The following is a 27,938-nucleotide window of genomic DNA, read 5'->3' on the forward strand; positions in this document are numbered from 1 at the left end:
ACTTCCTATATGTGAACTAAATCAATAAAATAAATTCTGCTAGAGGCGTTTTGATCTTCAGCTACCCACATCTCCTATCTTTAAACATCCCTTTCAATTTCCTTAAATTCAGACTATTGCAGCTTCCTCTTCATGCATCTACTGTATCATGTTCAGTAGTGATGCTCTCAGTTCCGCCCCGAACCTTTCCTAGCAGAAAGACTTGAGAGTGACAACAAGGAGGGAGGAGTAGAAGGGCAAAAAGAAGACCAAGGGCGTGTTTTATTCCTAATACAGAAAGCTCTGCCATATTGTTTAGAATGTGTACTGTAGGCGGCAGGAGGAGGTGCTTAGTTTTTCTTGTTTGTGTGCAGTGCGGTGTTATTTCTCTGGTATCCACAGGCTGAGCCAGATACGGAGCGACGCTGAGCTATTCTTTGTGTTTCGTCGGCGTGTTCAGGCGAATTAGCGTTTTATATTATATTAGTACTTTTTTTGTTTAACTGTTGTGGGCTCTGTGCAGTGAGCACTAGTGCAAAGGAAGCCGCTTTAAGAAGGGAAAGGAAGATTAAAAGAAGAGGAAGAAGCGATTGTGGAAGGGGGTAGGACAAAGTGCGGCCATGTCCCTGGGCTTCGACGCGGGCTTCTCGAGCGAGGAGGTGCTGAGCGTGCGCTTCCCGCTGCACCGGGCCTGCCGCGATGGTGACGTGGGGGCGCTACTCTCGCTACTGCAGCGCACACCGGGCCCCGAGCTGGTCGCCGAGGACTCGTTCTATGGCTGGACGCCCATCCACTGGGCCGCGCATTTCGGCAAGGTAAGAAGGAGCCAAATGCGTAGGAATGGCGCGCGCCGCCGTCTTCAGGAATTGAAATTTCGCTCCGGGCCCCCGCGCACCCTTCTTGGAGCAAAATGGGTAAGGGGAGAGGAGTTGGGCCCTCGGTGGCCGAATCCCACCCTCCTCCTCCATCGTGCTTCGACCCGAGCTCCAGTTGCAACGGTTGTCCTTCGGCCAGCCCCTCCCCCTCTTTTAATAACGTAATGGCCGGCTGCATTGAGGTATTAGCTGTATAGCACTACTAGATGTATACAACGCTGTACACGTTATATGCAGGTACTTTCTGCCCTTAGTGCACTCACAATCGTAAAGCTTTGTACCTGGGGCAATGAAAGGTTAAGTGACTTTGGCCAGGGTCTCCCAGATAAACTTCAGCCATATGTTTTGCTTTTAGAGCACCACTCCAAGCAAAACGAGGCCTAAATAAAAGCTACCTATAGATGTCGTCAACCGTGAGTTTGTTATTTGAACGGAAGTGGACGTTATCAACAGCTCAATCCTTCGACAGCTAAAACTGTTGCTCTTTGGGGGTTTAGCATCTTTTTGGCTACGGAAAACCGGTTGGTTGCCCCTGCGCCTCCCGCCCCCCAAAAAAATCTCATCTTCAAACTAGGATGAAGTTTTCCTAAATAATAATAATAACTTTATCCTTTTATACGCCATAACCAAAAGTTCTAGGCGGTTTACACTAAAAAGAGCTGGACAATCGGCGAAATACAATAATACAGTAAAAAAAAATACAAATATTTGTAAAATAGAATTTCAATAATAAAACTCGCTGAGTGATAAACCCAGGGAGATGTTTTTTGAACAGGGTCTTCCTTCTTTTGGAGGCAGGACTCAGAGCCAGACATATGTTCCTGCTTTGATCTTCTTTCAGTTCTGCAGCTTATTAAAACTTGAGCTTGTCTTTTTCCTTAATGGTCAGCTGGGGGGGGGGGCTACTTTTCTCCACCGTGCCCCTTTCCTAAATCTCCAGCTGCTCGCTGAGACTGGTGCTGGAAACTTTATTGATAGCGACAGCTGGAGGGGTGGGGGCGGCAGCAGCATTAGCATTGTAGACGAGATGTGCTGCCAGATTCAAGCCTGAGGTTGGAAGGGGGGGGGGCAGCGTTGGCACTGACTTATCTTTGACATTTTCTTGGCACCTGCTTTCATCCCCACCTGTGCTTGAACTCTTCCTACTGGGGAGGAAAGGCAGGACCAATTGCTCCTCTGCATTGTTGTAGCAAAACCATTAGGGGCTGGTAAATAGTGCCGTTGGTACGGTGTCAGGTCAAAAGCGCGCCGGGATAAAGGCGCGAGCAGACAACTGAGCACAGCGCAGAGGTGCGTGCCGAAGAAAAAGACTGTTTTTAGGGGCTTCAACGGGAGGTGTGGGGGGGAACCCCCCCACTTTACTTTATTCAGATCGTGCCGCGTTGTGGGGGGTTTGGGGGGTTGTAACCCCCACATTTTACTGAAAACTTAACTTTTTCCCTGTTTTGTTATGTTTTCACTAAAATGTGGGGGTTACAACCCCCCACAACGCCACCGCGATCTGTATTAAGTAAAGTGGGGGGGCTCTCCAACAAAAACCCCCGTCGCAGCCCCTAAAAATAGTCTTTTTCTTCGGCGTGCGCCTCCATCTTGGGCTCAGTTGTTGGTGCGCACCTTTGTCTTCCGCGTTACTGTCTATGAACCGTTGGTACAAGTAGGAGTAGCTTTTGATGTCATGGGTGGAACCAGCCTTCCTTTTGGCTAAATTGAGATGACACTTTTTGTTTCCTCTGCCACTAGGCTAGTAGACACACTTTCCTATAATAAATGCAAATTCAAGATAACCTTTTATCTTATCTAGTATCTCCCCAGCATGATCTTAGTTGTTCTTTGAAATAACTGTCATGATAAAAATTTGTGTTTGAGAAGTGTTGGGTTATTTTGTTTTTTTTTTTTTGTAATTTGGAAATAGCAGGCATCCTTTATCTGAAATCCTTGGGACCAGGGCCGGATTAAAGGCTAGGCCCATCAGGCAAGTGCCGCAGTCCCAAAAATATCAGGGGCGGCGTAAACAGGGCAGGGGGGTCCTGACTGTCTGATGAGGTCTTCCCTGGGACTCACTCACTCGCTGCTCTCTTGCCCACCATTCACAAGCAAACTGAATTCAGGCCATGGGGCTCTAATACTGCGCGCGCCGGCTTCCCTTCTCTGATGAAACAGGAAGTTAAATCATTCCTGTTTCAGACGAGAAGGAAAGCTGGCACGTGCAGTGTTAGAGCCCCCCCCCCCCCCCCAGCGTGGGTTCAGTTTGCTCTTAACACTGCACGTGCTGGTTTCCCTACTCCCTCCCTTTCATAACGTAATGAGAAGGGAAGCTGGCGCACAGTGTTAAAAGCGAACTGAACCTAGGCTGGGGGGGTCTCTAACACTGCGAAGTTCAGTTCGCTTATGGGCAGTGAGCAAGAGGATAGCGAGGGAGGGGAGGCAAGCTGACCTCCCCTCACCAGGCAGTCAGGGGGAAGACATGTTGCTGCACCCAATTGGGGAGAGAGAAGGAAGACCAGGGAAGGGAGAGGAGAAGAGATGCCAAGATCATTGGAGGGAGAGAAGGGGAAGGGAAGGAGGCAGACGCCAGATAATGGAGGGAGAGATAGGAGAACAGAAAGATGCCAGGGCATGGTGGAGGGACTAGAAACTAAGGCGACAGATGCCAGGGCACGGGGGGAGGGAATGAAAACTAACGAGATAGATGCCAGACCAGAGGAAAAGGAAGGAGAGGAGATACCAGAGCATGGAGGGGGGAGGGAGAGATAGTAGGAAAGGAGAAAGATGCTAGGCCATGGGGATGAGTGGAAAGGAGAAGAGAGAGATGCCATAGAATAGGAGAAGGGTGGAGCAGAAAAATGGAGAGGGGATGAAGCTGAAATGAATCATGTACAAAGGAGAGAAGGGGCACATGGAAAGAGGGAAGATGCCTTATGGAAAATAGAGAGGGCGGACACTGGATGGAAAGGGCAGAGGATGGAAGGGGCAAGAGAGGGGGGATCAGAATGAATGGAAGTGTGTGTTGGGGGAGCAGACCCTGGAAGGAAATGGGGAGGAGAAAGAAAAAAGGGCACATGCTGGATTGGGGGAAGAGGATATGGGCATATGGCAACCAAATAAAGATATAGCAGATGAAGTGCAGCATTGCATAAAGAAGATATGGCAAATGAAGCAGTCAACAGATACAACCATAAGCCGTATAATACCTACTATTCCTTAATGTAATAATGGTTCTCAACCCAGTCATCAGAGATACAACCAGACAGTCAGGTTTGAGGGTATCCACAATCTATCCATGCGTATTCATTGTGGATATCCTCAAAATCTGACAGACTGGGTGTGTCCCATGAACTAGGTGGAGAACCACTGCCTTAAAATAACTCTCCTTGAGCTAATATTAGGGAAGATCCAAAGAGCTAATCCCCTCCCCCTAAAAAAGAAAAGTTAAATTAACCTGCTCCTAGATGAGTATATAACTAACTGGTTTCATTTTTAACAATTACTGTCCTATGGTTTAATTTCAGTACAGGTACAAAATCCTTTATCCGAAATGCTCCGAAAACTGAAATTTGACCCGAATCAGAAGTAGTTAATTTCCCCAGTGTGATACATGTTGAAACCAACGCAAGTGCATGCGTTTCTTCTCATCTCTGTACAATGTAGGTCAGAAGGCTGGAAAGTAGAGAGCTGCAGATTCTAGGGTGCCAATGAGAAGCAGAAAAGGTCAAAGGGCTGTAAAATGGCAAAGAGATGCAGATTCCACTTATTCCGAAAACTGAAAAAATTCCAAAAACTGAAATATGCTGGTCCCAAGCAGGTACGTTAGATAGATTGTGAGCCCACCGGGACAGAGAGGGAAAATGCTTGAGTACCTGATTGTAAAAACCGCTTAGATAACCTTGATAGGCGGTATATAAAATCCTAATAAACTTGAAACTTTGTCAAGAGCCCCTAGGCACACAAGTTCACTGGGCCCCCCTGCCCCTCCACACCATGCCCAGACCCCTGCCCCACTCCCGTTTATTTACTTCTTTATTTCTTTCACTTTAAAATTCAAAACAAACAACAAAGATTACCATACCACTGCCAATGTACAGTTTTTGTTCTATGAAACCTCCAAACATCTCAAACAAATCCCCCCTTCCTTCCCAGAGGAAGAAATCTGGAAAGGGCTATGGGAAGCCCACCAATTTATATTTTGCATCTGGGTAGGAGGCATGGGAAGAAAATTTAGTGCCCGTCGTTTTATTGGACTAATACATTTCTAAATTAGCTTTCATAGGTTAAAACCTTTTTCTGCTGTTACAGTATCCCTGTCCTGACCTGAGGAAAGGAGTTATGATCTCTGAATTATTAAAAAATGTATTAAAATTAGTCCAGTAAACAGGATCACCTTATTTCCATTTTCTATTAATAAATGATTATCAACACAGCTAAAATAATACTTTATCCTAAAGCAAAAGTAAGTAAAACAAAAAAATTTTCTACCTTTTGTTGTCTGGTTTCTGCTTTCCTCATCTTCTCATCCTTCCATCCACTGACTGCCCTATCTCTGCCTCTTCCATATGGCATCTACTCTCTTTCTATACCTCTTCCAAAAACTGTCTGCCTCTCCCTTCCCCCCCCCCCATTGGTGTGGCATCCATCTACTTCTCTCCACTCCCCCTATGGTATGGCATCTGTCTTCTTCACTTCCACCTCTCCCTCCTTGCAGATGTTAGCATCTCTCTGTCTCTTTCTCCTCCTTTCCTCCCCTCAGATTTGGTATCTGTCTCCTTCCTCCTTTCCTCTTTCCAGGTCTGGTATCTGTCTCCTCCCCTTCCCTTGCTCTGGCATCTCTCTCTCTCCCTTCCTCCTGGTCTAACTTCTCAATTTATTTTCTGCCTCTGTCTAAATTCTCTCTTACTATTCAGTGCTCAATTTCCCTTTTATTGTGTCTACCTATAGCTTGCCACCTTTTACCCTGATCCCTTCCAGTATCTAACTCTATGTGTACTCTAAATGTTATTGCTTGCAGCAATTGTTCACTGTTGCTCATTGCTTTATATGTCGCTTATCATGTTTCTCGCATGTTTTTATAATAATTTTAATATACATATTTCTTTTTTTTTAAGATTCTTTATTCATTTTTAAAACTTCAATTGTGCACAAAAGATGATGTATTTACATAAAATATTATCATTACAGCACAATATACTTAATAGAATAAAATCAAGACTTATTTTCTCCCACCCACTTCCCATTAACCAACATCTCATAAAAATATTTGTAATCAACCCTTCTATACTTCTTAAATGCCAAATATACCCCCTCCCCGGATGTGCATGTTTTCCTCAATTATACAAATAAATCAATCTTTACAATATTTAGTTAATGGTTCTGTGCTCTTTTATGTTTATATCCATAGTTGTTTTACTAGTTGTTTTAAATACAGTTGTTCTCCGTTGTTCATTGCTTTCTATGTCATTTATCACTTTAATATACAGTATGTATGTTTATATATATATATGTGTGTGTGTGTATGTATATATATATATATATAATTTTATTTTTTGTGCTATTTCATGTTTATATCCATACCATGTTTCCCCATGTCTTATATTCATTTGGGGCCCAAAAAAGGCACTAGGTCTTATTTCGGGGTATGCACATGACCATCCCTCCCTTCCTCTTCTTCAGCCCAATTCTTCCTCTTTCCTTTCACAACCCCACATGTGCAGCATCTTTCCTCCCATCCCCCTGTGCAGCAGAAGTTTGACCAGCTTCTATCCTTCCCTTGTGCTGCAGAACCCTTGAGCATCGCCCCGCTGAATCCCTGCTGAGTCCTTCCCTCCCCACTGACTGCGAGCGAGCCCTACCTTCATCCTAAGCACAGCGTTGGGCCAGCAGCACTTTAAACAGGCTTCTTGGCTTTGTCCATTAGGGATTTCACTCTGCTGCTTTACTGATGACATCATCAGTAATGTGGCAGAGTTAAATCCCAGACAGACAAGGCCAAGCAGCCTGTTTAGAGTGCTGCTGGCCCGACGCTTCTTAGGATGAAGGTAGGGCTCGCTCATGGTCGGCGGGGAGGGATCAGCTGGGGTCCAGCTGCATGGAGGGGGGGGGGGTTAAACAGTTGCCAGCGAATCCTGAGACTAGGGCATATTTTTGGGGTAGGGCTTATATTAAGACCTACCCCGAAAATGATACTAGGACTTATTTTCGTGGAAACACAGTAGTTTGATTACTGGTTGTTTTAAATGCTTCTCATTTTCATGTATCTTAAACCAGTGTTTCTCAACCTTTTCAAGCCAAGTATCCCCTAAGCTTAACAAATACCAACCGAGTACCCCCGGCCAAAGACCTGCCCCCCCATAATAATAATACTAATTGTAATGCAATTTCTTCCATCCATTTTTCATATACACACAATATAATCTTATTAATACACTAGTCTTTAAGCCCGTTACATTAACGGGTGCTAGAATACTGTTCACCCTCTATGTTGCCCCTTCCATTCACTGCCCTCTCTTCTCTTTCTATCTTTCTCTCCCATATGGCCTCTCTCCATCTCCTCCTTCCTTTTGCCTTTGTCTGGCATACCTTCCTCCTTCCCTCCAAGCCATTCTCTCCCCCTCTGCTCCCTTTCCTCATTTAACTACTTCATTGGGCAGCAGCAGCATTCACAATTCATTGCTGTTGCTGGCTTCAGGTCTTTCTCTCTGGCCGGTCCTGTCTTCATGAAAACAGGAAGTAGGCAGGACCGGCCAGAGAGGAAGGCCTGAAGCCAGCAACAGCAGCGAATTGTAAACGCTGCTGCTGCCTGAAGCACCCGAGGCAGACGCTTCTCTCCCCTCCCAGCCCAACCCCCGCTGACTCTGCGACCCTCCTAGCAAGACTTTAATATCAAACCTCCCTCCAGCGTTGGCACTCGCTGCACGTTAAACAGACTGCTTCGGCTTTCTTCTGCTGTTGAGGCTCTCTGTTGCGTCATTGATGACGTAATCAGTGACGCGGCAAAGGGATTCAACTGCAGGAGAAAGCCCGAAGCAGCCTGTTTAACGTGCAGCAAGTGCCAACGCTGGAGGGATGTTTGTACCGGTGCAGAAGCGATATATCTCTCCCCCTCCAGTACCTGTGCAGCACTTTGCTGTGGCGCATCCTCCCATGGGGGGGGGGGGTTGCACAGTGGGAGTGGGTGAGAGCGGCGATCTCCAGTTGGGGGGGGTTTGCACAGTGGGAGCGGGTGGGAGCGGTGATCTCCAGTTGGGGGGGAGGGGGGAGCGGCGATCTCCAGTTGGGGGGGGTTTGCACAGTGGGAGCGGGTGGGAGCGGCGATCTCCAGTTGGGGGGGGGAGGGGGGAGAGCGGCGATCTCCAGTTAGCGGGGGGTTGCACAGTGGGAGCGGGTGGGAGCGGCGATCTCCAGAGGGGGGGGGAGAGCGGTGATCTCCAGTTGGGGGGGGGGGTTTGCACAGCGGCTTAGAACATAAAAAATAACTTCGGCCACAACATTACCTTGGGGTCTGCTGAACTTAAAAATTAATTTTTTGTGAACATTAGTTTGGGTTCCGCGAGTGTGTAGAACCCTGGTGTCCGATCGGGTCCTGTTTGGTCTGCCACTGCCTGGAGGAATTGAAGAGTGTGTAGGGCGGAAGCGGGAGGCGGGGCCTCAGCACTGGCCGGGCGGCTCGCGCCGCCGGCCCCAAGGAGCTCGAGGCCGGTGCCGGACATGGGGCCCCTAGGAGCTCGAGGCCGGCGGCGGGCATGGCTGGCGTGGCATGGTGGAGGAGGAACAGAGTGCGGTGACGTAAAACCCGCGCAATCGTGTTTCCGCGACGGGATCAGGGAACACGATTTTTTTTAGTGCGCATGCGAGTCCTACCATTTTATTATATTAGATAAGCCAAACTCCACCCCAGACCTGCCCCCCCTAATAATAATACTAATTGTAATGCAATTTCTTCCATCCATTTTTCATATATACACAATATAATCTTATTAATACATAATGATAACCACAAAATTAAAAAACCCATAAAGCACACTGTATGCAGAGAAAGTGTTAATTATCATTTATATTCGGGGGGTTATCAAAGATGTCAAGGCAGATGACTTTAAAATATGCAATGTCACATCAGTAACAACTATAGAAAAATAGACAAATATAGTGCAAAATATACACAGCAGATATAAATTCTCAAAACTGACACATTTTGATCACTAAATTGAAAATAAAATAATTTTTCCTACCTTTGTTGTCTGGTAATTTCATGAGTCTCTGGTAGCATTTCCTTCTGACTGTGCATTCAATATTTCTTTTTCTTTCTTTCTGCTTCCTCTCCTCCAGACCTCATTCCATTCCCCAACCAACATCTCTGTCTGTCTCTCCATGAATCCAACTTTTCTTCCTCTTTCATCCCCCAGATCAATTTTCACCACTCCCTATTTCTCCTTCTATCACCCCTCTCCAACACCATGCCACATCTCCTTCCATCGCTAAGCCCAACATTCCTCCCTCTTGCATCCCCTTCAATCTCTGTGTTCCCTCCCCCCACCACCATATCCAACATTTCTCCCTCTCATCCTTCTTTTCCCCATGCATCTCTACCTCACTCCTCTCTCTGCTCAATTTTCCTATTCCTTTTTCCCCATGTGCACCATCTCTTTTCCTCTTACTCACATACTCAGGCCCAGAAATTGTCCCTTTCTATTCCCTCCTTCCTATGTCCCAAGTTAGTGCCCCCTTCATCTCTCCTTCCTTCCTATTTCCCGAGTTTGTTCTCCCTCCTCCTCACTGCCTTCCAGCCTTTGTTCTCCCTCCCTCCCTGCCACGCTGAAGCCTGTCTACTCACCACCAATTCCTCCTCCTCCCCCCAGTCCGCCGTTCGCCACAACTCTGAAAGGGCCAGGTGCGTGCAGAATTGACGTTGGTGGAAGGCTTGTGGGCCGGTGGCGTACAATCGTTGCATGTGCCTGGCAATTCCCTTCCTAGTGTTGCGGCGGTGAGTGGGCGGGCGGTGGTCAGCCCACATACCCTCAACAGACAGTATGCGTACCCCCTATGGTACATGTACCGCAGGTTGAGAAACCCTGGCTTAAAAATATGCATGTTTTATGAAGTTTTGTCTATTTTTGCATTCTTTTAGTATTTACACGCTATGATTTACATGCTATTTGGAAATGATTGTTCTTATTTTTTTAAAGTTGGGCTCTTATTTTTGTTTAGTGTCCATTCATCCCCTGATGAAAGCATCTAAGGATGCCAAAACTGGGATCCTAGTTGGGACAATCTAGGTATTCCTATCTCTCTCATGCATATTCAGTAGGGCTATCCTGAAAACCTGACTGGCCTGAAGGTCCTCAAGAACAGGGTTGGGAACTACTGATGTAGCTGATGCTCTACGACATCATCAGAGTCATGAGCAAAGTCTCTGCTTATTCCATTTCAACCCACAGGATGTTCTGGATTAGGCAATGGGTGGGAGATTCCACTTTTAAGGCTACTCTCAGCAGACTCGCTTTCAAAGGACATGTTTTGGAAGGGGTCTCGATGATCTAATACAGCGATGGCGAACCTATGGCACGCGTGCCAACTGTGGCACGCGAAGGCCTTGCAGCTGGCACGCGCAGGGCCGCCATCATGGCAGTACTACCAGGGGGTGCACAGGAGAGAGAGCTGAACGGGGACGATGGGGGACCCGCGGGGTTAAATATAACTCGAACCACGAGGCTCGTCTTCTACTCCGACTGCCCTGCCGCTCACACAGCCGATCGGAAATCTTCCCCGACGTCAGCGCTGACGTCGGGGAAGATTTCCGATCGGCTATGTGTGCGCGGCGGGACAGGCAGGAAATAGAAGACAAGCCTACGCGGCTCGAGCTACATTTTGCTGAGAAAGTTGCTAAGATGGGCTGGGAGACAAACGGGGAACACAAAAGGGGGAGGGAGTGCGTTTTGGACACAAGGCATGAACTTGGGAGAAAGGAAGGTGAGGTGGGGGAGGGAATGGGTTTTTGCACACAGAAGGCATGAACTTGGGAGAGAGGAAAGGAGGGAAAGAGATGCTGAGGTGGGGGAGGGAATGGGTTTTTGGACACAGAAGGCATGGACTTGGGAGAGAGGAAGGGAGGGAATTAGATGCTGAGGTGGGGGAGGGAATGGGTTTTTGGACACAGAAGGCATGGACTTGGGAGAGAGGAAGGGAGGGAAAGAGATGGTTGTGTACACGGGGAATAGAAGAAAGGAGAATTTTTGGTCATAGGGAGGGAGTGAGGTACAGACAGTGGCATACCAAGGTGGGGGTGGGGGCGGTCTGCCCCGGTTTTACGCCCCAAGGGGGTGCACAGCTGGCCACCCTCCAGTGTTCTCCCTAGGCTGGCAAACTGCGTCTCTTTAGCCACTTGAGTGCCACCGCCGCCATTGGGAACAGGCCGGTGCCAAGTTCTCCCTGCTTTTCCCTGTGGTGCCGACCAACTCTGGCCACCCGCGTCAATTCTGATGTCGGAGAGGACGTTCTGGGCCAGCCAATCACTGCCTGGCTGGCCCAGAACGTCCTCTCCGATGTTAGAATTGACGTCGAGTGGCGAGAATTGGTTGGCCCCATGGGGAAGAGAAGCAGGGCGAACTCGGCGCCGGCATGTTCCCGATAGCGGCAGTGGCAGCCTATTCCCCAGTGGCGGTGGCAGCATTTTCCCAATGGTGGTGGCATAGGGGAGGGCAAGGAGAAAGAAAGAAAGGGGGGGATAGGGAGCAAAAAAAAAAAAAAAAAAGAAAGAGGGCTGGGTGAAACAAAGAAAAATGGGGCACGGAGAGAGAGAGAAAGACAGACATACAGAATGAAAGGGGGTATGGAGAGAGAGAAAAAGAAAGAAGGGGGCAGGGTGAAACAGAAAAAGTTTGGGGAGGGAATGAGGTCTGGAGGAGAGGAAGCATACAGGAGGCTGAAAAAAGGGAAGAAATATTGGATGCACAATCAGAAAAATAAAGTGCAACCAGAGACTGATGAAATTACTAAAGGTAGGAAAATGATTTTATTTTCAATTTAGTGATCAAAATGTGTCTGTTTTGAGAATTTATATATGCTGTCTATATTTTGCACTATGGCCCCCTTTTACTAAACTGCAATAGCGTTTTTTAGCGCAGGGAGCCTATGAGCTTCAAGAGCAGCGTGGGGCATTCAGCGCAGGTCCCTGCACTAAAAACCGCTATCGTGGTTTAGTAAAAAGGGAGGGGGAATATTTGTCTATTTTTGTATAGTTGTTACTGAGGTGACATTGCATAAAGTCATCTGCCTTGACCTCTTTGAAAACCCGCGGAATATAAATGATAATTAACATTTTCTCTGCGTACAGCGTGCTTTGTGTTTTTAAAATTTTATTGTTGGTAGATCATTTTGACTTGGCCACAAAGGTAAGGGGGAGGGAGGGGAGCTGCTGAAAGAGTCTACCTTGACGTGGTTGCAGGCTTACAAATCTTTTGGTCAAAGAGTGCGGCGACAGAGAAAAGTATGTGTGTATTCGGCCCATGAATTAAATCATTAAAACATTATAAATTGCCAATAAATTGAAATGAAAACCAAAGGATTGTGAATCAAATTGATTCTCTGACAATACAAAGATTCCAACCTTTAAAAATGATGTTACATAGTTCAGGCAACTTTATAAAGAGTTTTTAGATACTAAAATCTTGTTATTAAGGTTTAATTGACGTGCTGGCACTTTGAGGAAATTCTTTGGTTTTGTGCGGCAGTTTGGGCACTCGGGCTCAAAAAGGTTAGCCATCACTGATCTAATAGCTTGGCAAATAAGCCAAAATCTCTGCCCGATGGAAGATTGTGACCCTCAATAGGTTCTGTGATGTCTAATTTTCGTAATTCCAGGCACTGTTGACAGTATTCAGGAGGAGCCTTATCTCAGAAATCCTATCAGGATCAAGACAGATTCATAAGAATAGCCTTACTGGGTCAAACCAATGGTCCATTAAGCCCAGTAGCCCCTTCTCATGGCCAATCCAGGTCACTAGTACCTGGCCAAAACCCAAGGAGTAAAAGTATTCCATGCTACTGATCCAGGGCAAGCAGTGGCTTCCCCCTTGTCTTTCCCAATAACAGACTATGGACTTTTCCTTCAGGAAATTTTCCAAACCTTTCTTAAAACCAGCTACGCTATCCGCTCTTCACATCCTCTGGCAACATGTTCCAGAGCTTAACTATTCTCTGAGTGAAAATTTTTTTATTCCTATTGGATTTAAAAGTATTTTCCTGTAACTTTAAGTGTCCCCTAGTCTTTGTAATTTTTGATGGAGTAAAAAATCGATCCACTTGTACCCGTTCTACTCCACTCAGGATTTTATAGACTTCAATCATATCTCCCTCAGCCATCTCTTTTCCAAGCTGAAGAGCCCTAACCTTTTTGTCTTTCCTTATACGAGAGGAGTTCCATCCCCTTTATCATCCTGGTCACTCTTCTTTGAACCTTTTCTAGTGTCGGGATATCTTTCTTGAGATAAGGAGACCAGTATTGAACGCAGTACTCTAGATGAGGTCACACCATGGAGCGATACAGAGGCATTAAAACATTCTTAGTTTTATTAACAATGCCCTTTTTTAAAATAATTCCTAGCATCCTGTTTGCTTTTTTGACTATCGCCACACATTGGGTAGAAGGTTTTATCGTATTGTCTACAATGACACCCAGATCCTTTTCTTGGGAGCTCATCCCCAAGGTGGACCCAAGCATCCGGTAACTGTGATTCAGGTTATTCTTCCCAATGTGCATCACTTTGCATTTGTCCACATTAAATTTCATCTGCCACTTGGATGCCCCATCTTCCAATTTCCTAAGGTCTGCCTGTAATTTTTCATAATACGCATGCGTTTTAACAACTTTGAACAGTTTAGTAGTGTCTGCACATTTAATCACCTGACCCATAGTTCCAATTTCCAGATCATATATAAATAAATTAAATAGCACCGGTCCCAGTTCTGGCCTCTCCGGCACTCCACTGTTTACTCTCCTCCATTGAGAAAAATGACCATTTAACCCTACCCTCTGTTTTCTATCCAATAACCAATTCCTAATCTGCAACTGAACTTTGCCACCTATCCCATGACTCTTTAATTTTCTCAGGAGCCTCTCATGAGGAACTTTATCAAAAGCTTTCAGAAAATCTAGATACACTACATTAACCGGCTCACCTTTATCCACACCTTCAAAGAAGTCAAGCAAATTGGTGAGGCAAGATCTCCTTTGGCTGAACCCATGCTGACTCCATCTCATTAAATCATGTTTGTCTAAGTGTTCCACAATTTTCTTTTTTTATAATTTTCTACCATTTTGCCTGATACTGAAGTCAGGCTTACCGGTCTGTAATTTCTCGGATCTCCTCTGGAACCCTTTTAAAAATCGGCGTAACATTGGCCACCCTCCAATCTTCAGGTACTACAGACGATTTTAGCGACAGTTTACAGATCATTAAGAACAGGTCAGCAATTTCATGTATACCATCCTGTTCAGGCGATTTATCACTTTTTAACTTGTCGATTTTTGATTAGTACATCTTCCAGATTCACAGACATTTCTTTCAGTTCCTCCACATCATCATGCTTGAAAACCATTTCCAGTTCAGGTAGATCTCTTACATCTTTTGTAAAGACTGAAGTAAAGAATTCATTCAGTTTCTCCGCTATGGCCTTATTTTCCCTGAGCGCCCCCTTTTGCTCCTTGATCATCCAATGGTCCAAAGATTCCCTCACAGGTTTTCTGCTTCTGATGTACCTAAAAAATTGTTATGAGTTTTTGCCTCTTTTGCAAGTTTCTCTTCATATTCTTAGCTGTTTTTATCATTGCTTTGCATCTGACTTACCAGTGTTTGTGTTTCTTATTTTCTTCATTTTAATCCTTTTTCCATTCTTTAAAGGAATTTTTTTTGGCTCTAATAGCATCTTTCACTTCACCTTTTAACCACGCCGATTCTCATTTCCTCTCCACCTTTGCTGATACGTGGAATACATCTGGGCTGGGCTTCCATGATGGTATTTTTAAATAACATCCATGCCTGGTTTACAGTCCTAACTTTTGCAACTTATCCTTTTAGCTTCTTTTTAACCATTTTCCTCATTTTATCAGTCGTCCTTTCAAAAATTAAACACCTCTACAGTAGATCTCTTTTGTAACGTCACTCCCGGTAATTTGATCACATTATGATCACTATTTCCCAGCAGACCCAACACAGTTAACTCCTGTATTATGCCTTGCATTCCACTAAGGACCAAATCTAAAGTATCCCCCCCTCTTGTTGGTTCCTGGACTAGTTGTACCAAGAAGCAATCATTTATGACATCTAGGAATTTTCTAGGACCCAAGCAGAGTCAAGCCTCTAGTTCTTATCCTACAGCAGCCTTCAGAAAGCGCAGTGATACCAGGGCTGAAGTCTTTCTCCTGAGGATAGGAGGAATGCTCTCTGCATATGCGGAGGTCTGTGAAAAGATCTTGTCAGACCGCTGGGTGCTAGAGATCATTTGGGGAGGGTGCAAACTTGAGTTTGCCCACCCTTTAACAGACTGGTTTGTGGACTCCCCAGTGAGGCAACCAGAAAGGTCATGGAGTCATGGCAACATTTTAGAGACTTGTAGAAATCCAGGCCATAGAGCTAGTGCCACCAGAAGAATTGGGCTTGGGCAGATACTCCATATACGTCATTGTGCCCAAGAAAGGGTCAGAGGACTGGAGACCTAGTCTGGATCTCACACAGCTCAACAAGGCTCTGAATGTTCCATTCTTTTGCATGGAAATCATGCAATCACTTGTCACAGTGGTGGCTCCGGGGGAATTTCTAGTTTCCCTAGACTTGACAGAAGCCTGCCTGCACTTTCCCTTATTTCCAGATCACAGGAGATTCCATGTGCTGGAGATACTTCTCAGTGCTTTCCTTTGGGTTGGCAACAGCACCTGGCACATTCACCAAGGTGATGGCAGTGGTATGGTAGCAGTGCTTCTCTGCAAGGCAGCATTGTAAATGCATCCATATCTGGAGGACTGGCTGATCACATCTGTTATTGGAAGGGGAACAAGCAGTAGCTCAAGTGGTCCAGGTCTTACAGAGCCTGGGCTGGATAATGAATTTTTGAAAGAACCAACTGGTTCCATCCCACTCCCTGGAATTTCTTGGAGTACTATTCAGCACAGAGAACAAACAGTCCACCAAAAAGTTCCACACAAAAGCAGGAAAGCAAAACCAAAGAGAAACATAGAAACATAGAAATAGACGGCAAATAAGGGCCCATGGCCCATCTAGTCTGCCCACCCTAATGTCCCTCCCCTACCTTTGCCCTGTGAATAGATCCCATGTGCCGATCCCATTTGGCCTTAAAATCAGGCACGCTGCTGGCCTCAATCACCTGTAGTGGAAGACTATTCCAGCGATCAACCACTCTTTCAGTGAAAAAGAATTTCCTGGTGTCACCTCGTAGTTTCCCGCCCCTGATTTTCGACGGATGCCCTCTTGTTGTCATGGGACCCTTGAAAAAGAAGATATCATATACAGGTGCCTCAATTGTCAGGGGACCCCACATTCTTATATGAGGGCCTGGGAGGGTGATTGGGGTTCTGATATTTCCTGGGACACCTGGGGGGAGGTCTGGTCAGAGATCTCTTCGGCGGGCATAGCTGCCTTGTTGATCGAGAATGGATATAAGGTTCTTTTTCGCTGGTATTATACCCCTCAGGCGGTGGATCGTTGGCAGGGAGGTGCTAGTGCTCTTTGTTGGAGGGGTTGTGGGGAGGTGGGTACCTATTTCCATATGTGGTGGCAGTGTGGGCGGGTGTCTGGGTTCTGGACTGGGATTTTCTCTCGGGTGTCTCGGATCCTGGATGTCCAAATTCCAGTGGATTGGCGACATGCCTTGTTGTTTTGGCATCAATTAGATCTAGCTTGGGGGATTCTATGTTCTGTAAGTTGGCCTTCACTGCTACCAGATTAGCTATTGCCTCCCTTTGGAACCAAGTGCTTCCCTCCCACGTGGGCCATGGTGGAGCGTCGTTTGCTTACTTGGCAACTTCTTTATCATCTCACAGCCTTACGCCATGGCAAACTCCATGGCTATGCTCATATCTGGTGTAGATTTCGGGCCTCTGTGGGGATTAGTGGCAGGGGGGGACTGGGACATTGAGTTGACTATGAGCCTGGACTAGGGTGGTGGAGATTGGGGGACATCTTTATTTATATCCCTGTTCCAATTTTTTTTTGTTTTTCTGTTTTCATTTTTCTGGTATTGGCTGCTTCTCGACCTTATTGGGTGTTGTGGGAACTGTGTCTTGTCCCTGGGGGGTGGGTGGGAGGGAGGATTTGACAGTGATTTGGCGGGTTTTGTGGTTGGTTATTCTTGGATTGGGGAGCTGTTATTTGTATTGTTCTTGATTACACTTCGGGTGTTATTTGGAGTGTAGTTGATTGCACTTTATTTTCTTGTTGCTGTATGTTATTGGTTAATGTAATGCTTGAGGTGTATTTCAATAAAAGCTGTTATTAAAGAAAAAGAAGATATCTTCCTCCACCTCGATGCGGCCCGTAAGATACTTGAACGTCTCGATCATGTCTCCCCTCTTTCTGCGCTCCTCGAGCGAGTATAGCTGTAATTTGTCAAGCCGTTTTTCGTATGGAAGATCCTTGAGTCCCGAGACTATCCGGGTGGCCATTCTTTGCACCGACTCCAGTCTCAGCACATCCTTGCGATAATGCGGTCTCCAGAATTGCACACAGTATTCCAGGTGGGCCTCACCATGGATCTATACAATGGCATAATGACCTTCCGCCTTACGACTGACGAAACCCCTTCGTATGCAGCCCATGATTTGTCTTGCCTTGGACGAAGCCTGCTCCACTTGATTGGCAGACTTCATGTCCTCACTGACGATTACCCCAAGTCTCGTTCTGCTACCGTTTTTGCTAGGATCTCGCCATTAAGGGGTATAAGACTTGCATGGATTCTGGCTGCCCAGGTGCATAACTTTGCATTTTTTGGCATTGAAGTTGAGTTGCCATGTCCAGGAATGCAGCTTACAAGTCCGGCGTCGCGGCGGGAAATAGCCACGCTGAGGCAGTGAGCTCAGCACACACAGATGAAAGCCTTGCATTGCTGATTGGTCCGGCGGCCCCGCCCCGCCGTGCCGCCGGACCAATCAGCAAGCAAGGCTTTCATCTGTGTAGTGCTGAGCTCACATGCTCAGCGTGGCTATTTCCCGCCGCGACGCTGGTAACTTGTAAGGTGCCCTGAAAAAGAAATCATCCTGGCCTGGGTCGGTGTCATGCTCCGGAGATCTACAGCCTTCCTATCTCCCTCTCCCTTCTACCTGCTTCGGCCACATCCCCTGCTCCGCGGCTCTCTTCGGCAACTCAGCAGCAGCGATCTACACAAGCTTCTGACGTCGGGGCCTCCCTCTGCGAGTCCCGCTTGTTTCAACTTCCTTTTTTCCACAAAGGCGGACTCGTTAGAGGGAAGGCCTCGATGTCGGCAGCTTGTCTTGATTCACCGCTGCTGCGAGTTGCTGAAGAGAGCCGCGGAGCAGGGGGATGTTGCCAGGTGCAGGTAGAAGGGAGAGGGCCAGATGCAGGACTCGTGGGTGAGGGAGCAGAAGAGAGAGAGAAAGAAGAGAGGGGAGGGAAACAAAAGGAAATATTTCATACTGGGCTGGGCCGGAGTGGAGGGAGGGTGGAAAGATTCTGGCTACAGGGTGCATTAACAATGGAAAAGGGGGGGGAAAGCTGAAAATGGAGATAGTGACACAAAGAAGAGAAGGGTAAGCAGGACCTACTGAATAAGGATAGAGATACAGAGGGGACATGAAGAGGAGGTGAAATAGAGACATAGAAGTAATACTGAAAAAGTGTGTGTGGGGGGGGGGAGATAAAGACATTGAAAGGGCAAATGGTGAACATGGGGTAAAGACAAGGACAGAGACAAATGAAGATTCTGAAAAAGTGGTGAGATAGGGATATAGGTGAGATGGACACAAAGAAGGGGGATGCTGGAAAATAGGTGGAATGGTAATTCTGACAGACACAGAAGGGAAATGCTGGATCAAGGAGAGATGGGGCTCAGGCTGGATGGAATGAGGAGAAATGCCTTGTTGGCCGGAACTTCCTCTCCTACATCAGAATTGACGTCAGGGAGCGGAATGCTGGTCAGCGCAACACCTCTGCAGGGAAAGCTTGGGACGGCGGTGGCTTGGGGGCTGTTCCCGATTGCGGTGGCAGCAAACCGAGTGGCTTGGGGGACGGCACGGAGACAGAAAGAAGGGGGAACAGGGAGACAGAAAGAAAAAGTTGGGGGAGAGAATGAGGTCTGGAGGAGAGGAAACATACAGGAGGCTGAAAGAAAGGAAGAAGATTGGATGCACAGTCAGAAGAAGAAAGTGCAACCAGAGACTCATGAAATCACCAATAGCAAAGGTAGGAAAAATGATTTTATTTTCAATTTAGTGATCCTGTATATAGCATTAAGATAAGAAACAATATATGCAGTGTTAGATTTGTTTTTATAATGGTTTTGCGGCTCCAAGTTTTTTTTTCTTTTCGAAACGGGTCCAAGTGGCTCTTTATGTCTTAAAGGTTGCAGACCCCTGTCCTAGACCATCGCTCCAGTAAGAGTAGGTCATGCATCATGTTGTCGGGCATTGAATCTTCGTCTGTTGTGCATTTGCCCACTACATTACTCAGTTTGGCGTCATCGGCGAATAATGTTATTTTACCTCGAAGCCCTTCTGCCAAGTCTCTTATAAAGATGTTGAATAGGATTGGGCCCAAGACTGAGCCCTGTGGTACTCCACTAATCACCTCCGTCATTTCGGAGGGGGTGCCATTCACCACCACCCTTTGGAGCCTACCTCCAAACCAGCTCCCAACCCATTTCGTCAGTGTGTCACCTAATCCTATAGAACTCATCTTGCTCAGTAACCTGCAGTGTGGTACGCTATCGAATGCTTTGCTAAAGTCCAGGTACACGATGTCCAGGGACGCCCCAATATCCAGCTTCCCCGTCACCTGATCAGTCAAAGAAGCTGATCAGGTTAGATTGGCATGATCTCCCTTTAGTAAATCCATGTTGTCTGGGATCCCGTAGATTCTCCTCATCCAGGATCTTATCCAATTGGTGTTTGATTAGAGTTTCCATTAGTTTGCTCACTATCGATGTTAGACTCACTGGTCTGTAGTTTGCTGTCTCCATCTTAGAGCCCTTCTTGTGGAGTGGAATGACGTTAAACGTCCTCCAGTCCAACGGGACGCTGCCTGTACTAAGGGAGAGGTTGAAGAGCGTGGACAGTGGCTCCGCCAAGACATCACTCAGCTCCCTAAGCACCCTGGGATGCAGGTTGTCCGGCCCCATTGCTTTGTTAACCTTGAGCTATGACAGCTCACCGTAGACACTGCTGGGCGTAAACTCAAAGTTACTAAACGGGTCAACTGGGCCAACCTTTGTCTGTAGCTGAGGGCCGAGCCCCGGCGCTTCTCGAGTGAAGACTGAGCAGAAGTATTCATTTAATAGTTGGGCTTTTTCCGAATCCTTTTCCACATAGTCTCCGTCTGGATTCCTAAGACGTACAATCCCACCTGAGTTTTTTCTTCTATCACTGATATACCTGAAGAAGGATTTATCTCCCTTCTGGATGTTCTTTGCTAGAGACTCCTCCATGTGGAATTTAGCCTCCCTGACTGCTGTTTTGACGGCTTTTGATTTGGTCAGGTAGTCTGCTCTAGAGTCCTGCTTCCCTGATTGTTTGTAAGAGATGAATGCTTTTTTCTTCTCCTTGATCAGGTCTGAGATCTCTGCAGTAAACCACTGTGGCTTATTGTTCCTTCGCCGTTTACTTACTGATTTTACATAGCGGTTTGTTGCTTCTTGTATGGTTGCTTTCAAAGTTGACCACATGTCTTCCACGTTATCGGTTTCTTCTTGGCTTTGTAGCGCCTGGTGAACGAAGTCTCCCATTTCTTTGAAATTTGTGTCCTTGAATTTGAGGACTTTGGTTAGTGTAGTAGATTTAGTGAAACCTTTCCTGATATTGAACCATACCATGTTGTGGTCACTGGAGGCCAATGTGTCGCCCACCGAGACCTCTGTGACACTTTCTCCATTGGTAAGTATCAGGTCCAGTATCGCCTGATCCCTTGTCGGTTCCAACACCAGTTGCCTGAGGCTTGCTCCTTTCATAGAGTTTAATAGCCTCCTGCTGCTGCCGGAAGCAGAGGTAAGTGTAACCCAATCCACATCAGGCATGTTGAAGTCACCTAGCAATACTGTGTCCCCACGCAAGGTGATATTTTCTATATCTTCGATTATTTCCATATCCAGGTCATCCTGTTGTCTTGGGGGTCTGTAAATTACGCCATGATACAAGCATTTGTCCTTCCCTCTGGCCAAATTAACCCAAAGGGATTCCCCAGTATACTGGACATCTGAGATTCTCGTGACCTTAATGTCATCTTTAGTATATAATGCTACACCTCCTCCCATCCTGCCCTCTCTGTCCCGGCGAAGCAAGTTGTAACCCGGTATGACCATGTCCCACCCGTGGGAGTCTGTGAGCCAGGTTTCGGATATCGCCACCACATCCAGGTCGGCATTCCTTATTTCTGTTTCCAATTCCAGGATCTTGTTTCCTAAACTGTGTGCGTTGACGTACATAGCCCTCCATGTTATATTTTTGTTACGTCTCAGTGGGGATATTCCTGCTTGAGCTACTTGAACACCTTTAGCATTGTTTGTGTTATTTGTGCTTTCCTGAGGCCCAGAACCACAATGTGTACTCCCCATATACCCAGAACTACAGTGTGTACTCCCCCCTAGACCCGAAATTACAATGTGACCCATAAATATGATGTGACCCTACTCCCGACTCAAAAGTGTGTGCACTCACCCCTGACCCAGACCTAGAATTTCGGTGACTACTTTCCTCAGCCTCAAAAATGTATTGGCATTTTAGTTCGCCTGGTATGTTGTTTGTGGTATGTTGTGGAACTGTTGATCTTGATGAAGTCCTTTATTTAAGTATTCATCTAGTCTTAATGTAAATAGTGCAATCAAAAAATGAAAAAATACACAGTAAATGATTGTGGTTGAATACAAAACTTAAATAAAGGACTTTATCAAGATCATAAAGTCCTTAAATAAAGGACTTTATCAAGATCAAGTTCCACAGTTGTTCTCTTTGTTAGACCCAGCCTTCTGCAGACAGACATTTGCACTCAGATAATGGACATGATGGCCAAGCCAGCTCTTGTCTGCATGCAGACAGTCTCCCAAGTACTAGGCTCCATGGCAGCCACTATAGATGTGGTCTCCCTTCAATGATAGAGGGTCTGACTGGGTCTCCATTTTTCTTCTTTCCCTTCAATGTAATAATAAAAAAATAAAAAAAAAAGAGAGAGACCACAGTTGCTATATTCTGCCCTGTTTGGGCTGCAGAACTGGCTTTCACCGGCTTCAACTGGCACTATCCCAACAGCTTGAGAGTAGCTTTCTCTGTTGGTGTTTGCAATGCGGGTTCGGCATCCTGTGAGTACTGTATCTGTTATTTTGTGTTCTGTGCAATAAGGTTTCGGTAGGGTCGTAGTAATGTTTGCTATTGCCAGTGTGAGACTATGTTTTTTGGCGGGCTCCGGTTTTGTATTTTGCAAGCCGTTGAATGCTGGCCATTTTTCCCGCGCGCAGGCAGTGTGCGCTTCTATTCTGCTATCGGCAGAGTCATTGAGTTTCCTGCGGCAGTACTTTTCAGCGGGACTGAGCTCTTTTGCTGTCGGCGGGGCCGCAGCGTTTCCTGAGGCTGGACTTTCGGCAGGACCAAGCTCCTTCGCTGTTGGCTGAGCCACAGCGTTTTCCAAGGCTGAAATTTTCAGCGGGCCCAATGCCTTCACTGTCAGCAGTACCGCAGTGTTTCCCGAGGCAGTTATTTTCGGCGGGCCAAACTCCTTCGCTGTCGGCGGGGCCACTGTGTTTCCCGAGGCTGTCATTTTCAATGGGCCGAGGTGTCTGGATTGTCGGACTTCGATGAGTTGGCTGTGATTTTTTTTGTTCTGCATTAAAAAAAAAAAAATTAATTTATATTTAGATATCTGGGACGCCATTCTTGGTCTCGGGGGGTGTTTCTTTGTACTTTGCCTTGTGTTTCTGGTGCGTGCTTGTGTTAAGCGCCCACCTTGTTCGGTTTGACAGGGAGTTGCAGGAAGCTTTTAATTTGGTGCTTGCCTGCTCAGTTTAGGGGCCTTCCGCACCGGATTGGCACAAGGCTCTTCATGGCAGAGTGTCATCAGTGATTGGCATTTACCCTGGGCTTTATGCGGATTTCTCCTGTTCTCTCTCGGGGTCTCTCTATCTAGAGGCTGTACCTACTTGGAGGTTTTATTCCTTGGGTCACTGGATAGCGCTGCGGGTGTTTGGTAGCACTATGGTATTATTTCATGGTGATTTCAGTGAGACTTTCTGAGGTGCAGATGAGATAAGGGAGGAACGAGGTGGCCGGATGGCGCTTCTCCTCATCATGTGACAGGACTGTCTTCCTCTTATTTTTTTTTTTTTTGAGTAGCCGGTCCTCCCGGTTTCGGCATCTATTAGCAGTAGTCTAGGAACACCATCTTCTCATTTGGCATTTTGGATGGCCCTATGGGCTGGCAGCACGTGCTGTGCAGCTCCTTGTAGCCCGGGGTACACTTTTGGTGACTGAGGATAAGTCAGTTTTCCCCCTGTACCTCTTTCAAGACCAGACACGGTTGAAAAGGACTGTCTCGAGTACCCTTTCACCGATTACTCCAGGTTCAGAGGTCTGTGCTTTCTCTCATTTTGACGCAGGTGGCTTTTGAGAGGTGTGTAGGATATCTGGAAGTTGGTTTCATAGCTGAGGTTCTCTTTTGGGATCACAGCTTTGTCTTATAGGCATAATGGTGCAGTTCGTTTGCCATAGGGTGCTTAATGCAGCTTCAAAATTCTGCCTAGTGCGTCTTCCCTTTACGGACAGTTAGGTTTTGTAAATGCTTCCTTGGACTCATTCTTATGTTCCTACTTTCGCCGCGAACTGGATTTTTTCATAGCAGTTTTTTTTTTTACTGTATCTGGAACTTCCTGGTCTTGTGTAGCCCATGCCACATCCTTCCACACTTCTTTTGTTGGGATCTTGGCTCCCACTGCCAGCTCATACAGCTTTCTCATATAGGGGGAGACATGACACTGTATGGTCAATGGGTTTTGGACCTTATTTAGGTTGATTGCATCTTTGCATCCTTCTCTCCTTTTACAGATTCTTTCTGGGGGTCAACATGTATTGTGCAGCCAAAGGTGTTGTTGGTGTAAGGCCACTCCAGCAGTTCATGGAACTCAAGACAGTGGTTCCAGTTCCTCTTGGCCACTGGGGCCAGGGCAGTTATGCTTGTTCCTTTCTGGTACCCCTGGTGACACGTTTGGTTAGTCTGGTACTGGATCTTTTTTGGCTCATTTACTTATTCTACATCAAATATTTCGGGGTGACAACTGTGAGATTGCTCAGTACAGCGGTTCAACTGCAGCAGTTCCTTTCAGCGTTGATTCTTGTAGAAGATTGCTTACATGTTGATTTATTCCACAGTATCAGTCTTACCTTTGCTTTGCCATCCTCGGGCAACATTGTCACTTCGGCAGATGCCATTTGTCATAGCCACAACATCTTCCAGCCGTTTCCTGACCTTCTGCACTTCATTCTGAAGGGATATTGACTTCTTCCACTAACTCTTTAGGCTTTCTCATGAGGGGGAACACGCTACGATGTCTTGTCAGGGGGCTTTGGACATTTTCAGGATGCTTGCCACTTTGCATCCTCCTCCGATTTCGGGTTCGTTCTTGGGGTCTCTATGTGTTGAGCCTCCCTTTTATGTGTTACTGGTCCTCAGGGCAGTTCTGTCAGTTCTTCAGGAACTAAAGGGAGGTTCTTCCACTTACGTCATGGTGCTCAGGACGAGGGAATTGGTCAGACTACTGGGGGCTGGATCTCTTTGTGCTGAATTAGTTTCTCGAAGTTAAACATTTCTGAAGAAACACTGGGAGAATATTTTCATGTTCGCTATGGACACCGAATCAGCACTAGGTTCGCTTGCTTCTATTTGAGCAGCGCTCTCAGTTTTGGCACTTGCCATTTCGCCTAGCCAAGGCTTCACGAAACTTTTGGAACATGAGGGCAGTAGTGGCGTTGTGGCACGAATAGGGGGATTCACCTACTTTCTTTCTTAGCTGCCTTCTTGATTCGAGCGTCTTCAGCCGGGTCAGGTGACATACACCTCAAAGAATAATTTCTTTTCTTCAGTTCTTTGGACGTGACTCTTCACAATTGCATGGCATTCTTTTCTCCTGTACTGATTATTTGCATTATTCTTATTAGAGAGCGATGTGTTTCTTCCCAGAGACTAGGATGACGGGTTTCGGTCTCATGTTTGCCTTCTTCAGTCACCAAGAGCAACAGTATGGGATTCTGTTCAGGTTCTGGGCTACATGGTGCTGCCTCCACTGGGGTCTTTGGCTGGCTTTTGCATTGGAATGCTACGGCAGTCACTTTTGTTCCGGTGGTTCCCGCTTTCTCTGGGCTCCAGTTGTATTATTTTATAGGCTCCTCAAGCATCGCTTGATGGCTCAGCGAGATTACTCTTTTCAAAGGCATGCCTCGGTCTTTGCTGGCCTTGCTCGCAGTCACTGAACATCCCAGGCTGTTGGGTTGGGGGGCTCCGTGCCTTCATTCCTCAGCTCATGGAGTCTGGTCTTAAGAGGCGACTCGGTACTTGTTCTTTCTGCTACTCTGACTCATGGTCAAGCTACCGTTTTTGGAGTTTCAGACCATTCTTTCAGACCATTCTTTCAGCATGATGCTGACAGATTTTTAGGTCAGGATTAGGATGGTGATTGTTCTCTACCACCAGGGCGGTTGGCGGGTGATATTATGGCTCTACTTCAATGGGTGGAATCTCATTTTCCTCTTCTGTTTGCAGATCATTTTATGGGACAGGAAATGAGTTTGGATGGACACTTTTGCCGCATACTCTGAGCGTGGACAGTCTATTGTATGTTTAAATGTACAGTGTTGTGTATGCCTTTAGGTGCTTTAGAAATAATATTTAGTAGCAGTACTACATTCGTCTGCATCCTGCTCTCTGTATAAGGATGAGATCTCCTGGACCTAGACCTCTTGGCCTTGTCTCGATATTCAAAGATTCCTGACTTCTTCAACAGACGAAGGAAGTGGCAGTCAGAGGAGGGTAGCAGCGTTGCTTCTTTCTCTTTTCGCCTCTGATTTCTCTTTTTTCTGTTTCCCCTGACTGATGATTGGATGGATGGGCCATCTCAAGCTCGCTTTCGGGGCGCAGTTCTTAGTCATGGCTGTGCGGCTCTGATGAGTTTTTTGTTGGCTGAGCAGTTGAGCTTCCTGGTATCTCTGGAATGATTCACCTCGGGTCCGATCAACCTAGGGCTTCATCCTACTTTGGTATTACGACCTAGCTTTTGCACAGTCAGGGGTGACGTGTAAGGGTTATGCGATGAAGATTCTTTCTTCGCTTCTCCAAGCGCTACAGACGTCTTCACCTGTGGCTTCCTTTGGATGGCTTTTTCTTTCTTGGATTCTTCTACCCATTAGCTCCCTTCCAGAGTTCCAATGAAGCAACCTTTGATGTAAGATCTTACTGCTCATTCAGCGGGAGCAATGGATGCTTCTTCGGCTGAGCCCAGAAGGTTTTGTCCTTGGGGAGGTCTGTCTTGAGGCTTATTACTCTTCAAAGCATTCCTTTTCTATGCATTCCTGGTTGCATGTGGCAGCGCATGCTGAGCCTGATGTTGCTTCGGTCATTGTGGAGATGGTGTTAGCTTCCCGCCCAGATTTAGGATTGCTTTGCTACATCCCACTAGTCTCTGGATTCATCTGCTGCTGTTGCTAAGGAAGGAAAAATTATGTTCTTACCTGTTAATTTTCTTTCCTTTAGATGCAGCAGATGAATCCAGAGCCCCACCTCTTTCTGGTTTTTGGCTCGCGGTTTCGTGAGTTTCAGTAGTTTCATTGTGGTTGTTAGTGGTCTTCTGTGTTTCTACCTTTGCATTTTCTTATGGGAAAGAAGTTTTTTACATGCTAAGTATTTTCTAGTTCCAGATGCTTGGGCAAGGAGCAATACTGAAGATACAGGAGGCATGCTAGCCAATAGGACCACCTGTTAATCAGTTTCTCTATCTCCGCCTGCTGGTAGATGTGTGCTATCCCCACTAGTCTCTGGATTCATCTGCTGCGTCTAAAGGAAAGATAATTAAAAGATAAGAACATAATTTTTCCATTTTTCCTACCTTTGTTGTCTGGTGATTTCATGAAGCTCTGGTTGCACTTCCTTCTGACTGTGCATCCAATATTTCTTTCTTTCTGCCTCATACATGCTTCCTCTCCTCCAGACCTCATTCCATTCCCCAACCAACATCTCTCTCTGTCCCTCCCTGAGTCCAACTTTTTCTTTTATCTCCCTGCCTCCCCGCCCCACCCCCAAAGCTGACCCTGCCACCCAAAACACTCCATATACCCCCAATTTTTTCTTCCTCTCTCCCTGCCTGCCCCTTCCCCCCTGCTGAAGGCACCACCGCCAATTACTCCCTGCCTCACCCCTGAAGCTGACCCTGCCACCCGACATGCTCCATTCCTACCCTGTGTCATTGCAACAACAGGGACGGGCCAGGCGCGTGCAGCAACTGCAATCGGACAGCCCACAGGCCTTCCCCCAATGTCAATTCTGACATTGGACAGTAAGGTTCAAGCTAGCCAGGCAGCGATTGGCTAGCTCGTAATCGTCTCTCTGATGTCAGAATTGACATTGGGGGAAGGCTTTTGGGCTGGCTGCGTGCGGTCGCTGCAGGTGCCTGGCCCGTCCCTGTTGCGGTGGGTGTGTGTATGTGGGAATGGAGGGTGTTGGGTGGCAGGGTCAGCTTCGGGAGTGGAGCATAACCCCTGAGTTACTTCAATATCATTTCCTGCACAACTGCAACTATCGGTGTGCACAGGAAGTGAATTCCTCTGCCAGCGGACCTGTGCGTCTAAATTGTGTGTATCTCTTTAAATCTTTTACTGTCATGAACTAT

The 27,938-nt window shown here is 46.7% G+C and overlaps 1 protein-coding gene across 2 annotated transcripts in view; it reads left to right on the forward strand.

Annotated features, from left to right (window-relative positions):
• Nucleotides 1–273: 273 nt before the first annotated feature.
• ANKRD10 (ankyrin repeat domain 10) overlaps nt 274–27,938 on the forward strand; it is a 226,293-nt gene continuing 198,628 nt past the window's right edge. The window contains exon 1 of one of the 2 annotated variants that reach the window (XM_033948976.1): nt 274–794. In XM_033948976.1, coding sequence (XP_033804867.1) covers nt 600–794 — 195 coding nt within the window. In that variant the 5' untranslated portion in view covers nt 274–599. The remainder of the gene's footprint in view (nt 795–27,938) is intronic. The other variant, XM_033948975.1, reaches the window with a different exon arrangement.

The sequence above is a fragment of the Geotrypetes seraphini genome, chromosome 6 (assembly GCF_902459505.1).
Source record: "Geotrypetes seraphini chromosome 6, aGeoSer1.1, whole genome shotgun sequence".
NCBI lineage: Eukaryota > Metazoa > Chordata > Amphibia > Gymnophiona > Dermophiidae > Geotrypetes > Geotrypetes seraphini.